The sequence below is a fragment of the Netta rufina genome, assembly GCF_964035555.1.
Source record: "Netta rufina genome assembly, chromosome: 10".
NCBI classification, from domain to species: Eukaryota; Metazoa; Chordata; class Aves; order Anseriformes; family Anatidae; genus Netta; species Netta rufina.
The window spans coordinates 7,043,174-7,059,476 of record NC_140133.1 but is presented as its reverse complement, the minus strand read 5'-3'; the positions used below and the strand labels follow the sequence as shown (position 1 = coordinate 7,059,476).

At 37.3% G+C, this 16,303-nt stretch overlaps 1 protein-coding gene across 1 annotated transcript in view; it reads left to right on the top strand.

Moving 5' to 3' along the window:
- IARS1 (isoleucyl-tRNA synthetase 1) overlaps positions 1–16,303 on the top strand; it is a 101,857-nt gene that overhangs the window by 72,203 nt on the left and 13,351 nt on the right. Inside the window, exons 25-31 of the mRNA XM_084292524.1 lie at positions 1,123–1,225; positions 1,426–1,509; positions 9,129–9,303; positions 10,088–10,200; positions 10,485–10,580; positions 12,252–12,428; positions 15,937–16,048. Of these exons, the coding sequence (XP_084148650.1) occupies positions 1,123–1,225; positions 1,426–1,509; positions 9,129–9,303; positions 10,088–10,200; positions 10,485–10,580; positions 12,252–12,428; positions 15,937–16,048 (860 nt within the window). The remainder of the gene's footprint in view (positions 1–1,122; positions 1,226–1,425; positions 1,510–9,128; positions 9,304–10,087; positions 10,201–10,484; positions 10,581–12,251; positions 12,429–15,936; positions 16,049–16,303) is intronic.

Here is a 16,303-nt window from a genome sequence, read left to right as displayed (position 1 = left end):
GTGTCTGAACAGATTGTTTGTATTAGATTTTGTGGATGTACATGCAATCCATGAAATCCATTCTTGTTTTATGGCTCCACAGTGTTGTTAGGTAACCGCAAGCAATGGTGAAATATTTCTACATTCTAATATTTGAACCTTTCTGGGTTCAAAAACATTACATCATGCAACTTATATATTTCCAAGATATTTTTTGAGGACCATCATGGCTACTAGCTTTTGGAAGAACAGAAGCTTTAAAATATGAAGTAATGTTTTAATTGAAGCCCTGGTGCAATAGTTGTGGACACATGTTCTTGCTTTACCAGTTTTTTTTTTTTTTTGGTTAGTTCTTACCAAATGCATGGTTTTAATCCCAATACTTTTACTACTTACATTATAGCTACCAACGTTGCTTTATTTAAAATTGTGTTTTGAGCCAGTACCTCTGATCTTGATATGACGTTAGTGCAGTTTTAAAAGAGCTGCTCAAGTTATGCAGCTTCTCAAGAAATCAAGAAAAACACGTTCTCAGAACTTTTGGATGTTAGTATGTTTGAAACAAGAAGTGAATGTCAGCTTACTGAAGGAAAAAAACACAGGAGGGGGGGGAGCTGCCTCAAAATGGAAGGGTGTTAAAATGATGAAGCCAGGAAAAATGATGAAGCCAGAAGAGATGACAGGACTGTCTAAAACATCAAGCTATAGTATGTAGAATTCCTGAAAAGATGCATTGAGATCCAGCAAGTTGGTTTCATTATAGGTATTTCATTGTCATTGTAAGTATTCTATTTATAAAACCTTTTTGCATCATCTTGTGATATTAGGAATGTAAATTTTGCTTTTTACTGGATATTAATAAAACAGGTAGTATGACTCAATCCATCATTGCCATCTTGTGAGAGCTGCTCATAAAAGATTATTTTAAAATAGCTGTTTTTGTCTTACAGTAAGATTTTTCCGTCGTCTTCTCCACAAAGAGAGAAGAAAAACATGTTTGTTCATTTTTGAAATTGCCCCAAACAGGGCATAATTGAGTCTCTTCTAGGAAATTTCAGAGAAATGGGTCAAATGTTTTAAATCTTCTAAACCAATACAGAAATGATGAATCAATTTAATGTTTCCTATTTTTTTTTGACCTAGGGAGGATCTGATCGACAAAAAAATTGAAAGTGCAGTTTCTTGTTTGCAGTCTGTTATTGAGCTTGGACGAGTAATCAGAGACAGAAAAACCATTCCAGTAAAGGTTAGAAGTCTTACTAACTCTTATTAATACCTTGTGAATATGCACTAGCTTTGCAACTTCAGGATAAGCTGTGGAAAATGGCATAATAAAGTTTGGAATAGCAATTAGAAATCAGTAGTGAAACAGTTCAAATAACTACATAATTTTGGACATTCTTTATTTTTACTTGGAAAGACAAAAGTTTGTTTTCTTCTCCCTAGTATCCTCTGAAAGAAGTAGTTGTTATCCATCGGGATCCAGAGGCACTGGAAAACATCAGCTCTCTGGAGAAATACATTCTTGAGGTAAGAACGTGAGTGTGACACTTAAGTGGACTGTGTATGTTACTCAGTTACCTCAAAAAAAATAAAAATCCTAACCACCCCTGTTTTCTATGGTAATAACTCACTAGGTAAAATTCACTTAAAAGAGTTGTAATGAAAGGAAATCTGATATGTGCAGAAATGAAGGTGAATGGGTGATCCTTAAGCAGGCAGTTGTAGTACTAAAAAATGCTTCCTCTCAGAATGACCACCACATAGTATTTCCAATGGCCTCTTTAAGGAAGTCCTGTTTTTCCTCCTTCAGTGAAGGGAAAAACATTTTCTGATTAAGAATAAGGTAAGATTCAACTACATGTTGTCAAAGAGTTGAGTTAGAAATTTTGTGTTCACTTTCAATTAAAAGGCATTAAAAACAGTTTGATGATAAGTGGAGGGTTTGACAGAGAGGAGTTCCATGTAAGAGAGAATAAGAGCCCAGTTAAGATGTTGCTTAACAAATAAAAGGTCAAATAAATAAGGTCTTAGTCCATACAATTTCATACACTTACCTACCCCTGTATGCCAATGAAATACTCTTCTAATATGTTTCCATTAGAGCAATGCAGACTCTGCCCTACTCCTAAATCTTTATTTGGATAAAAGCCTTGTCATTCAAAAATAAAATAAACCTTCTTGGTTTTTTGAGCTTAACTTTCTGAAGTTGGCTGGACTTTCTGCTTTTAGTCAGTCATGTAAAAATTCATAGTATTTTAAGAAGTGAAATGAAAAAGTTTTTTTTATAAATAAACTTCATTTATTTATATGTTAATGCTATAAATAAATCTTTTAAACTTCAATGCTGCATTTCAGTAGTTGTTTTGAAGGCACAAAGCCTATTACATTTTGATTGCTTACCAGATTGTTTGTAGAATATGCTTTTTTAAGCTTTATGTTCAATTAAATTTCATTACACATAGACTTTATATGCACTTTCACATCAGTGATGTACAAAAGTAATCAAACAGTAAGAGGGAATAGTGATAAGAAACAGCTTCTCAGCTGCAATAATGAATTTAGATGAACCATGGAGCTTTTATTTATTAAAAAAAAAAAAAAAGCTACTATGCCAAGTATACATTGAAATGTTTTTCTAGTTGTTGGTGTCTTGTAAACAACTTGCAAACCCTCGGTTCTTAATAATTAAATTTATCATGATAATGCATTTGATATCATGAGCTATGCTATGTGCAGTTTTTCAGATCTAGCAGCCTAAGGGATTTCTAATTGCTTCACTGAGCAAGAGTAAAATAGGTAAGTTTCTCCAGTGTAAGACTGGAGGCCTTCCAGAACCAGTCTGGAAGGCAGTGAGGGAAGAAGAAAGACTTGTTAAGCAATACTGTTCCAAATGAGCCGTCTTAATTTCCTCTTTCTGTAGTAATCTTTCATTGGGATAGATGATTGCTTGTCACCCAAATCTTTGACTGTGTTGCCTGGGGACGTATGTCATGACTACTTTGTTGTAACTGGATGTGTCGTTGGGAGGAAGGAATTGCATTTCAAATAGCAGCTCTTGGCTAATAAAGCAGAATTCTAATAGTGCTTACTGGGTGTTGATATTGGGCAGAAAACATGCTTTGCACTAGAGAATAAACTTGGGGTTGTTTCATGGCTAATTTCTGTACTGAAAATCTTTTTGGATTTTTCACTTGATTCATTTCCTTACACAGTCCCATTGTATTTGTTTGTTCCTTAATTCAGTGAATGTACATAGAATGCATGCCAGCTTTGTCCAGGGGCCTTGGAAACCAAACCACCTTGATGAAACCGCTTCAGACGATCTTCCCTATTTAATACCTCCTTTAACAGCCTTTTTTGAGGGAGGGATAGTAGCGTAATTACAAGAGTGTCGTTAAAGAGACCAAGTATAATGTAACACCAAAACTAACATCTCCCCACTACCATCTTTTATTGACATGTTTAACTATTAAAAGAGATTTCACATAGAAGTTCTAATACCATTTCTGAATACCTGTGAACTGTAAGCTTTAGCCTTCTTAGGTCCTGCCTTCTCAAATCTTAATTGTTTGAAATAATCTCTACTTACACGAGGAAAAAAGAAAAGAAAACAATTTTGAACAGTAGTTTAGTTGTACATCTGCACAGCTTATGTGACTTCTTCTCTTTCCTCTCGATAGCTTCATATGTGGATAGGTGAGCCACGGGGTGTATTTTTCATTATCCTCCTCAGTTTGTTCTTTTCCTCAGTTTTAAGTGCTTGTGGCAGATATACTGAAAACAGATTACTGTTGCAACTGAATTCTTTGTTCTGTTTTATCTCCAGTATACTTCCCAGCTGCTGTCAGATTAGTGTGTGACTCCTTTGGATGGGTGAATGGGCAGTAACTGGGTGGGAAATACTTTACAGTTCAGACTGGTTCCTTCCCTTCATCTCCATCCACAATACTGAAGCTTTGAATTTGACTCTGTTGAGGAACTTACTGTCGTATTTCTGTCTTCAGGAAATTCCTTCCATGGTGTATCAACTTAAAGTCTCAGAACTGCTGGTAAAATATAGGAGTGGCAGGTTTGGCAGTCTGTCTTTGGTTTTTTTTTTTTTTTTTTTTTTTTTTTTTTTTTTTTTTTACTGTAATGGCTTATTGGTCTTTGACCTTCTTGTCATTTTAAATTTGTCTAAATCTGTCACTTTCCAGATCAATCAGAATGTGATCGTGACAGAGTCAATTCCAGTGGCTGTACTAATGCATGCTGGTAGCATGTGAAGCATAAAGTTATGATGTTTAACACTTAATGATGTTTTTTTCTTTCCATAGGGTTATGTAACATAAGTAGGGAAACAGGTCTTGGAAGATGTGAGTTAAAAGTTCTTTTTTGAGTGTAGTAAGTCTGGCAGTAGTGTATTACAAGGATTTCTTTCCTCATCCAGAAAATGCATGATCTCTATTGTATCCCTGTCCTTGGTAGGTCAAGGGTTCTTCCTTTTAATGTCTACAGAGAGCTTTGTAACAGAAAATTGTCCCATGCTGCATCCCAGTCTGATGCAACTTTTTTTGGTTTGAATTGTCATTGTCAAGATGAAGTACTTTGTAACAAGGAAAACAAAAACGTGCATCAACATGAGCAAGATAAAGTCATCATGCTTGTCTTGGTGACAGCAGCTGTGCCAGCTGATGACAGAGAATTCAATAGATGACTGAAGCAGGGGAAAGGACCTTCTAAACTTCCAGTCATGTATCAGCCTAAGTATGCATCTACACCAGGCTTCCAAAAATTATTTGGGGGTAACTTAAGAGCACTGGCTAAGGGAGTCATGGCTTGTTGTACAAGATATTTTTCAGATCCATGTTATATACTGGTACATTTTTAATTTCCATGGGACTTAAATTCTTAAGAATTGTGCACTGAAGGAACTTTGATTAAAAAAATAAACTTAATTGATTTGCAAGTAGGATTGGTCATGTTTTTCTGTCATTTTAGCGTATTGACTGTTTCTCTTAGACTTGGCCTTAGTGATGCCACTTCAGAATTACTATTATTCTTAACTATTTCAGTACCAATAACACAGTTTTTGAAGTTTATGTTAGTGTCTACCACATTTTCTTCATCAGAAAACTGGAATTAATTGTTGTACAGAATCCAGTTTTAAAGGAGATGAAGTTGCTTACTCAAAGTACTTCAAAAAGGTGGGTGGAAAAATTTGCTGTCAACTTGTACAGCTGGTAAAAGGTGACAAGAACCTCACAACTTGATAAATTATTGCAGAACTGGATGAATATGCAAAAGTAGGTTTCACTTAATTTGCTATTTCAAACAAAGTTAACATATATGTTTTAGGGAGATGAATTTCAACAAACGTAAATACCTTTATGGAAGTACGAATGCATAATAAAAAATAGCACAAAGTATTTTCTATCTTAAAATTCATCAGGCTGATGCAAAAGCATATGTGTTTTTTGTACTGCATTGCAATCAATTAGTTGTTTACCAGGACAGCTCACAGCTGTAGAGATCAATGAATATGGGCAAGTGGGTAGTATTTTGTTAGACGTTGGAACAGGCTGCCCAGGGAAGTGGTGGAGTCACCATCCCTGGAAGTCTTTAAAAGACATTTAGATGTAGAGCTTAGGGATATGGTTTAGTGGGGACTGTTAGCGTTAGGTCAGAGGTTGGACTTGATGATCTTGAGGTCTCTTCCAACCTAGAAATTCTGTGATTCTGTGTGATTACTTTGCAGTATTATTCGCAGTTTTATTCATCAACCTCCTTCCATATTCACAACTTCAGAACCTTTGGTTACTGCCAGAGGTGTGTTTCTAGTGCCAGAGGTAATATCTAAGAAAATTTGCACCATTTCATCTCATGCAGTTGCCAACTAAAGACATTGAAAAATACAGTTGTCAGTTCTCTGAAAAATGCTGATCACTTTTAAAAAATAATAACTGTATTCTTTGATCTGTAGTCTTACTCTCATCATCAAAACATACAAAATAATTTAAATAAATGGAACTTAATATTAGAACTATCCAGAGCATGGAGTTGTCATGCAAAAAGAACCAAGCTCACAAGATGAAATAACAGTAGATTGAATCAGTGAATGGGTTGAGCTAACTGACAAGTAAACTGTGGCAGTGTGTGTGGTCCTTCAGTATTTGGTTTCTCACAGCGTTGCATAACTAATATTTATTTTCCATGTAAGTAAAAGGCCCAGCCCAGCCTGAAGCACAGCACTGGCATTTCTTCTCTATTCTGAGAATTGGACAGTGTTGGTAGGTGGGTTGCAGGTCAGTCTGATCATGTCTGGCACATGAAGTATTGGCTCAAACTGAAGGCCCTTGTACAGCACTGAGAACATGTGAATATGCAGCTCTTCCAACTGGGAGGAAGAATCAGTTGCTTCAGTTTGTGTATATGAGTGTTAGCAGGTACATGTATAGATGATTTTGCTTTATTGAGAAGGTAATAATAAGCACTATTTTAAATCAAAGCAGTATAATGAGACAATTATAAAGAAATCCAAGATACAGATTTGCTTTTTTTTTTTTTTTTTAAGAACTGTTTTAGTTTTGTAACAAATAATGTATAAATAAGAATGGTTTCTTAATCAAATTAGCATAGGATATTTGTCTTGATGGAGATGCTTGTGTGTAATTTATCTAATGAGGCCCAAAATCATATTTAAACTTGTGCTATTTTTTAGATTGCTACTCCCCGCACCCCCCGGTTGTCATTTACCAATTGTGGGCTCATTTCGATTAAAACTGAATTTCTGAAACACGTAATTTTCATTAGATTTCCTAAAAGATGTATTAAATAAAATTAGATTCAGTTGTATTCGTGGCTCCTCATGCCAGTAGGACTTCCTGGGGAATTAGACTTTGAGCTCAGAGGTTGTATTTAAGAGTTACTTCTCAGTCTAAATGTCTGGCTATTTGCTAGTCCTTTCTGCTACTGTTTACTTCTGCTTCCTACAAGACTTGGAGCAGCTTGCTTGCCAGATGCACTTGCTGATTCTGTGTCATGTCAATGTGAACTCTAACAACCTTCTGGTGGAGATTTAAACACAACTCCAAGTATTCAATGCTTCAAGTATTGGGCAATCTGACAGGCAACCTACAGAACTGCAGTGTAATGTGCTCCAGATATGCACAGTTTTGTACCTGTAGAAGAGCTGCATGTTGGCAAGTCAGACTATCCAAGTTCTGTCCCTGGTATTTTACAGCGAGACCACGTGAAACAGGGAATTTTGGTGTCAAGTCCTGCCTTTGTTTCATTCTTAGCCTGTTTATTTTTTCCCCTCCTTGTAAAGCTATCTTGAAGATCCAAAATAACATTGGGATACGGGGTTCTTCCACTTACAGGAGGTATACCAAGGCAGTAGTTCATGGTGTAATTAGTTATGTGTGTGAAGCATTTGTTTCTTGGATAGAATGAAGTGTAGAGTTCACTGTGTGTTTTTGAATTTGATATTTTATGATGGTCTGGGTGTGCAATTTTGTTTTTAATGGTGATTTTAATATGTTTATATGATGAGGAAAATAGTTGTAGTTAAGAACGTAAGAAGTGACTCAATGGCTTAGAATAACAGCTCGTCTAGCAGTGTACGGTGTGTCCTGCAGTAGAGAGGGCTGTTTACAGAGCACAGGTGTCTGGTTACTTCTTTCAGGGAACACATCCAGGAGTTGGCCATTTGGAGTTGTTGTATTAAAGATGTTTAAGGACAGATCCCTGCTTATTCCTTTTAATATCTTCTTGCCTGCCTGTTGTGAGTGTAATTGCTTGCTGAATTTGCTGGTACACTCCTGATTTCCTCCTCCCGTAGCATTAGGTTCCAAGGGTTAACTCCTTGCTGTGGATCTGTTTTACACCCATCTCTGACTGTTTTCACTGCACTCGAGGGATCAGTTGGAGATTTGGAATGACAGGACGAGGGGGAATGGGCTTAAGTTGCGCCAGGGGAGTTTTAGGTTAGATGTTAGGAAGAACTTCTTCACCGAAAGGGTTGTGAGGCATTGGAACAGGCTGCCCAGGGAAGTGGTGGAGTCACCATCCCTGGAAGTCTTCAAAAGACGTTTAGATGTAGAGCTTAGGGATATGGTTTAGTGGGGACTGCTAGCGTTAGGTCAGAGGTTGGACTTGATGATCTTGAGGTCTCTTCCAACCTAGAAATTCTGTGATTCTGTGATCGTTCTTACCTTCCTTCTCCATCTCCTTCTTAACTTTCTAAACCTCAATCTTATTCCCCTTAAATATCCTTTTCTCCAAAGAGCTCCAGACATTTTGGTCTCTCCTCATATAGAAGCAACACTGTCCTCTTAATTATGTCCTCTTAATGTCCTCTTAATGTCCTCTCAGTTTTTATTCCATAAAACTCTCTCTGTAGCACCACTATGTCCCCATTCAAACATGGGGACAAAAACTGCACATTACTCAAAATATGGGCCCGCCCATGGTTCTTTGTAGTGGCAAAATAATGTCCTTGGATTCCTTCTGAAGATGACAGATGCATATAAGCTTTTTTGGCTGCCCCTGTTCACTGATCTTTGGTATTCATGTGCTACAACGCTTTGTGCTTGACAGTGGTTTTTCTGAGCAAGGTGGTTTTCTGTTCAGTAAGGACCTGGAATAAACAAAAGGAAAGAGACAAGATAGAGCAGTAACTGTTGTTTGACTTAAAGCAAAGATTTTCATTATAGTTCTATGGCTAACTGCATTTTGAAAAGCATATTTTAGTAAAATCTTCCTTGTTGAATTTTTGCAGACCATTTTCTAGTGCCATTGCACACAGAAGTAATAGTTATAACTTTCCAGGCAGTTGTAACAGTAAAATAAAAAAGCTTGTTGAAAATGGATCTGATCTGAGTTGAGAGCTGACTGGTGTCTGTTGATATTGGTGAAATGTCTTCCTAAAGGCTGAAGATGAGAATAGGATCTTCTGTTGAAGAACAGTTTTAGGATTGGTTGGGTTTATTTGCTGTTGCTGTATTGGCAGATTACTTGGTTCACAGAAGCAACCATTCAAAAAATTTGCAGCTTGGGACTTACCACTTTCCTAGTCCCATGGCCCCTGCTTTTCTAGACTTCTGAAGAGTTGTCAGAGATGGCTGTTCTTTAGCTTCCTTTTTCCTCTTGGTGTGTTTATGCAGGAGCTTAATGTCCGTCAAGTGACATTATCTACTAACAAAGATAAATACGGAGTCCGGCTGAGAGCGGAACCAGATCACATGGTGCTTGGGAAGCGCCTGAAAGGTGCATTTAAACTTGTCATGGCTGCAATCAAAGAGCTGAAGAGCGAGCAGCTGGAGGAATTCCAGGAGACAGGTACGTGGTGGTACAAACCGCTAAACCATAGCAAAATTGTCAAAAAAAAAAAAAAAAAAAAAAAGCAACACAAAAGATTTGGGATTTATCAGAAAAATCCAAGTAATTGCACTTGGTTTATATATATTAATCAAACAAATGCAAAAGTATCTTTTTCTAGACTTATGGAAACATAAAGCTTACCTCCCAGGTATCATCCATATTAGAGTTTGTTAATGAGAAGAGGGGGTATGAGGTTTTTTATTAGTTTTTTAATCAATTTTCTTGACTGTAGAATTGAGGTGGTTGTGTATACTAATCTTACACTGTTCACCTGTTTAAGTTCTACTGGATGTCCAAAATGGAGTAAAGAATGATATTTTCCATAAGACTGAGTCAAATTTGAACTGAGTATTTGTGTGACAGATTTTATTCTGGAATCATGGCTTCAACTGCAGATTTACAAGCGGGTGTGAATTTTCCAGCTATATCTGTTCAGTTAACTGCTTGAATGTGAATTTTTCGTTTACTTGAATATGCAGGTTATTTTTAAGTTCTGTTTCATTCAAAGGGTATACAGAAGGTCTGTGTGTGAGCTGAGTTCTGCCTGCAGAAGTGTTAGTATGAAAAATCTGAATGAGAATCTGAATGCTCAGCGTGTTCCACTAGCATTTCATTGTGGTTTAACTGTATGACAATTGTAATAAATTTCATTTATTTTAAGTCTGGAATTTGTTTTAAGCTTTTTATTGATTTATTTTTTATTCTGATTGTAAGAAACATTCTTCATCTGCCTATTCTGCAGGCACCATTGTTGTAGAAGGACATGAACTTCATGAGGAAGATCTTCGTCTCATGTATACCTTTGATCAGACTGCGGGAGGATCTGCCCAGTTTGAGGCACATTCTGATGCTCAGGTATCTTATTGTTTTTTTTTGTTTTGTTTTGTTTTTCTTATTCTTTGCTTTAAGGGAAGCATTCCTCTAAAAGTGGAACAGAATTGTTGAGGTGAGAAGCTGGGGTGGTTTTTCTTACCAGTTAGGCTCTTGGTATGTGGTAGGCTATCTTCTCAGTTTTGGAGATGTTAAAGTGCTCTCTTCAACCTGGTATTTTTGTGAGGAGCACAGGAAGAATGTAACTGTGAGTTAATACTAGCTTGTTTCAAGTTTGTCACCTGTTCAACTCTTCTATGAATCCTTAGGTTTTAGTTCTGCTAGATGTTACCCCAGACCAGTCCATGGTGGATGAAGGAGTTGCCCGGGAAGTGATTAACCGCATTCAGAAGCTTCGCAAAAAGGTTAGGAAGCAATGGAATAAGACAATTTACTTCTAAGCTCTTCCTGGGCGATATGTAGCAGAAACTGAGGTTGTTAATTAAAATGTGAAGACCTGTATCATTTACCCCTGATCTCAAACTTTGTTCTGGCTTAAATGGCTTGAAATCATTCTTTTGTTTTGAATTTCCGTATTTAAAGGAACTAGAGTTGAATCTTGAGCTTACTATGCAATCACAGAACCATTAAGGTTGGAAAAGACCTCCAAGATCATCTGGTCCAACCATTCCCCTACCACCACTATCACCTACTAAACCACGTCCCTAAGCACCACGTCTATCCTTTTCCTTAAACGCCCCCAGGGATAGTGACTCCACCACATCCCTGGGCAGCCCGTACCAATGCCTAAGGTTAGTATGTCATCAGTAGTGGATACACTTTTTTTTTTTTTTTTTTTTTTTTTTGAGTCCCTGTAGTTTTTCTCCCTTTGGCCACATAGCAGTGGTTCAGTCCCAGTTAACTATCTCTTGGGCCTGCCTCCCTCCTGCCAAGCGCTGTGATCTGTTCAGTCTCAGTCCTGGTGTGTTACATCAGCTGGACTGGTGAGAGCCAAGACTTCTGAGCTTAGGACTGCTAAAAGAAACAGACTCACGTCTTAGCAAATTGCAGGAGGCATTTCTGGCACCAATTGACATAAATGATTCCACTCTTAATTGTTCTCATCATACATATAAGTGATGCTGTCTGACCTTTATGTTAAAGCACTTTGAACCAATGTAACTTCTCTCTATCTACGATAATAATCCAAAAAGAGCTGTGCTCAGTGCCTCCATTTTGTGCTCAGAAACCTGGGTCACCAGGGAGATGATTACAGGTCTAAAAAGTATTTATGTGGAGAGGACATTACATTAATATGTAACGCTTGACAAACAATTTAAAAAGTTTCTGAACTTGCAAGTTTTTTAAAATAAACCCTTACATTTGGGGTTTTCCTACTCAGCAAACTTGGTGGCGATGGGCTAGAGACTGTATTAATCTTCACTAAGAGCATGCATGAAAAATGACAAACATATACTAAAATTGTCACCTTCCCCTTTCACGTTTGTGTGTGTGTGTGTGTGTGTGTATATATCTTCGTAAAATTAGGAAGAAATGTGGCCATGAAAAGTCTTAAGTTACTGGATGATTCATATTTATTTCTGTAATGACATAAGTTTGTAACTTATTTAAATGAATATCAAAATCCTTGGTGTTGCTTATCACTTAGCATGATGCTAATATGCATTTACTGTCGTTATTTGATTCCCACTCCTGTTATCAAAGTAAACGACTAATGCAATTCTGGATCTACAATAACTATTGCTGGAATGGCATTAGGATGCAAGTTTTTTTTCTTACTGAAACAGAATTTTGTTAGAGTTCAGTATCAGTTTTCATTTCATTAAGGGGGAGAGTTAGTAAATGAATTTGTAAATGAAATATTTTGAGGAAAGTGTGCTTTTTAGTTGGTCATTGTCTTTAGAAGAAAGTGCCGCCATGTTTCATGCCTCTTCCTTTCCCTTCTGACAAAATAGTTGCTTTATTCAAGTATTTTTGGGGAAACTTCTAACAAATGTCTGGTAAATATCTAATACGTTTTTTCTTCAACTTTTAGGCTTGCTGTCAATTAATGGTCTATTTGGTATGTCCTACAGCGAAATCTGGTTCCTACAGATGAGATTACAGTGTACTACAGATCATATCCAGAAGGTGACTACTTGGATACTGTTATTAAGGAACATACAGATTTCATTCTTGCAACAATAAAGGCTGCCCTAAAACCTTACCCAGTGCCTATGTCAAAAGAAGTTCTCATCCAGGAGACCACCCAAGTAAGAAGGAAAAAGCATTGACTGCATAGTTCATTTTCCTATAAGCTTTTAACCGAAAGAATTGTTTTGATTGAAGATAATTTGTATGTCAGAATTTGTGGGATAAAGGGGATGTTATTTCATGTATATGAATGTCCATGTTTTTCTTTTTGGTTTAAAAAATAAAATGGGTGGGCTCTGTTGCTTGTCTCTTAAGTTTGGAAACGAAGCCACTTGGGTACTGAAGTAAATATGTTAATTGCAAGTTGTGTAAGCTTAAAGTACTTCAGATAGTTATTTATATTTGGATTAGTGCATTGTTTAGAAAGCAAAAGTACTGTTGTTCTGATTTCTTTAAGTTAATATGCTTTCGTACTTAGAAATTTTCTCCTTTGAAGCTAAATTTTGCATCTTGACTTAAGGCCAGTTTCAGTTAATAATGTTTGAGGATGTTTTGTGTTTTTTTTCTTCCTGAAGTTCAGCCTTTTGTAACAATGCAGTTTTGCAGATTGGCTTATTCTTTCATCACCAAATTTGAACTTTCATTTGTTTTCTTTGACTGTTTCTTCTGACAAGTTTTAAGAACACTCTTTTGGTTTTATGCAAACTGACTGTATTCACTCATGCCTATCAGAATTATGGGTGAAACAGGTTCTTTAATCTAAATGTCATGCTAACCCAGGAAGACAAGAATTTATGATATATTAGTTCTTCCAATTTGTTTTACAAAATGGGTAGGGCTATGAGAATAGCTGAGAAGGAGGCACATTTTGTCTGTCCTACTGGCAGCATGTGTAAGGGAAACATTTTATATTAATTAAATTTTTGAAGTTGTATGGATTTGAAACAAAGGTGTGTTTGGCCTTTTTCAAAATCAGTAGTTTCATCTAGAGACAAACACAGACGAAGAAAAACATTGTAAAAGTAGAGAATATGGTGTCTGGAAAATTTTGCTATTTCTTACCTGATTGTGATGCTGTCGACGGACAGCTTAAATCAACATCAAATACAATTCAGAAAGTAAAAGTAGCATCAGAAACGTGTAGTGCTGGGAAACACTTTTCTGGTAGCCTACATCTGAAATTGTGTGGTTTGTTCGCTTTGTTGTTGGTCACTGCATCTTTCTGTGAAGGCTTCCATGCCTGTGCAAGTATGTCCTCTCCACTCACCTCCCCATTATTTGTCTGCTTTTGAAATCTTAATTTAGCATATTCTGGTGCAGAAGAACATTGTGGGTAGCTAAACAAGTCTGTTAGTTTCAAATAACACTCTTTATGTAATGAAGAAATCTTGCCCTGACAGAAGGTGCTGGTTATTAGGGATGTAATAGGAAATGTAAACAAGCTGTTGTCTGGATGTCAGCAAAATCGGACATCGTTTGGATTTTGGAATGGTGAGCAGTATGTAAACCAGAGAGAGGTCTGTGGATCAGAATACACATTTGCACAAATACTGGATTGCTGAGTAGGGAAAACCTACAGAATTGTACCTGAAGTAACACTACGCATGACAGTTCTGTGTGGCTGTTGCAGTTGGTGAGTAGGTTTATGGACAGGCGATGGTCATCTTGCGGCGGCCATAGGGCTGTGAGTTCCTGCCTGCTAGCTTAAAGTCTTGGGCTTGGTTTTTTGCTTTCTTGTTTTTCCCCCAAACAAGAACATGAGCTGTGACTCACTGCAAGTTCTGCATACCAAAGTTAAGCGCTGTATCTGAAGCAAAGACAAACTTTGCAAGTAAATTGCCATTTGTTTTTAGCATAGGTTAAGGAGCCTCAATTACCACAAAGTACCTCCCTGCAGAGTTCAGCTGTGGGCTTTGCCAGGTGGGGAGCTTTCTGCACCTTTAAATGGCTGTGTTTACAGACTTGATGGGCTTCTGACTTATTAGTCAGATATTTAGTATTTAAAAGAGAGGTTGCAGACAGAAACAGATGACTGGGGTTTTAGTGCAACTGTAAATTCTTCCTCGGAAGTCTCACTTTCCGGGACTGTAGAGATGGATTGCTCAGGGCAGATGTTTTGCACTCTGTTCTGTGTTCTGCTGCGACTAGCTTGTCACAGCACCAGCAGTGAATAAAAATATCTGAAATGAAAAAGCTTTTCTGAAGAAGTCCTTTCAGGGTAGCAGTTTGGCCCTTTGTGGAGAGTTAAAATAGCTGCAGCGATGTGCAGTGGATTTGCAGGTCAGCGCATCAAACCCAACCGTGCTTGGTGGGTTTTCTTGGTCATACCTGCGCACACATTTTGTACTAGCACTTTCAGGCATAAAGGCTTTTCATCGAAACTGAATTATGCGTTGACTGTCTTCTGTTGATGGGGGTGGGTAAGCAGCACTGAAGTGGAAAATGTTTTACAAGGACCATTGTGCGCTTTCAGGTACAAAAGCAGGTGCAAGGTGAAAAACCCAAGTGTGTAATGCTGCACGTGGGTTCCTAAGTTAAGCAGTTCTGGCAGGGTCACTGCAGTAAACCTCTGGAAGTTATTAAAAAGACGATTGGAAATCCGTGTGATGCTGAATATGTGTAAAGACTGGGACAAAAATGAAAAGCAGTCTATTTGTTCTGGAAGTATTTTGATTACATTCAGGGTTAGTGTTTCTGTGAAAGTATCCTGGATCAATGTTACATAAAGAACATTAATTATGAATCCTTCTCAGAGGCTTGTTCTGAAAGACAGCTGGAAACTTCAGCTGTTTTTTCAGAAAATATTGGGAGGGAAAAGCAGCTCCATGTGTAATGAATGTTTAGTTGCTGGTGAAAGTAGGTAAGCACAAAACAAGATGTGCTGCTCCATCAGTCTTTCTCTAGGTTGCAGTAGGAGCTCAGCGCTGAGCAGCATTTCCATGTTTGTGCTCTATATTTATTTAAGAAAAAGGTTTTAAATAGCAACATACTACCAGTTGTTTCTGTACGTGATTTCTGAATGACACCTGTTTCATTATGGATTTAAACTTAGGTGATCACTTAGAGTGCTGTTCTCATGAAAATTGGTATAAGTTCAGGAGGAATATCAACCTGTATTTAGCTCAGGAAGAGAATTGGGCTTGAGAAAACATGGTCTTAACAAAGCTATGGTTTAAGGCCTGTATAAAAATACATTTGTTTCAGCAGTAGACTTAATATGAGGACAACTTGTAGCCCTGGCTGTTGTCTGTAGCCAGTGCAGGCAGATGAAGGTTTCAGAAGACAACTTGAGAACAGCATCCTGTGTTCAGATACTCTGAATTACCTCTGGAAGAGTCTTCATCATTTAAGTATATTCATTTTGGGGTTAGATTTTGAGAGACTGCAGTCACACTGAGGCGCTTTATTCTATTCTTTTCACATGTTAAATGCTGATTCATCTTTAAGTTAAAGATCAATTCATATTTGGAGCACTGTTTCTGAAGGAAGAAGTGGCAAAATCTGCTGTTTTAATAAAATGAGTGATGTTTAGTATAAAAAAGACAAAAATATTCATGAAGTTTGAAGAAAAAATCAGCAAAACAATATGTAAGCAATATATGTATTTATTTATTTATTTTTTTTAAGCTGAAGGGATCAGAGCTAGAAATTACACTTGTCAGAGGTGGTGTGTGCCAGCGTGTTGGTCCAGCCTGTGCCTACGTCAACCTCAAAGTCTGTGCTAATGGGACAGAGCAAGGTAGGAATGTACCCATTTTGATTTGTCTGTGGTGGTGTGTTAAAAGACTGTTCAGAAAACGGAGTGAGGAATGTTGATGCCAAGAAGATGCTCTCTTTCAAAGCAGCTTTCAATAGCTCTCCAAAATGAGTTTATTAAAAGTAAAAAATAGTCATGTTTTTTTGTGTGCGTATACAAACTTGTGTGCGTATATTCACCCAGGCTCAGAGTATGTCCCTTGAGAATTTTAAATTCTTTATGTAGTAATATGTAGGA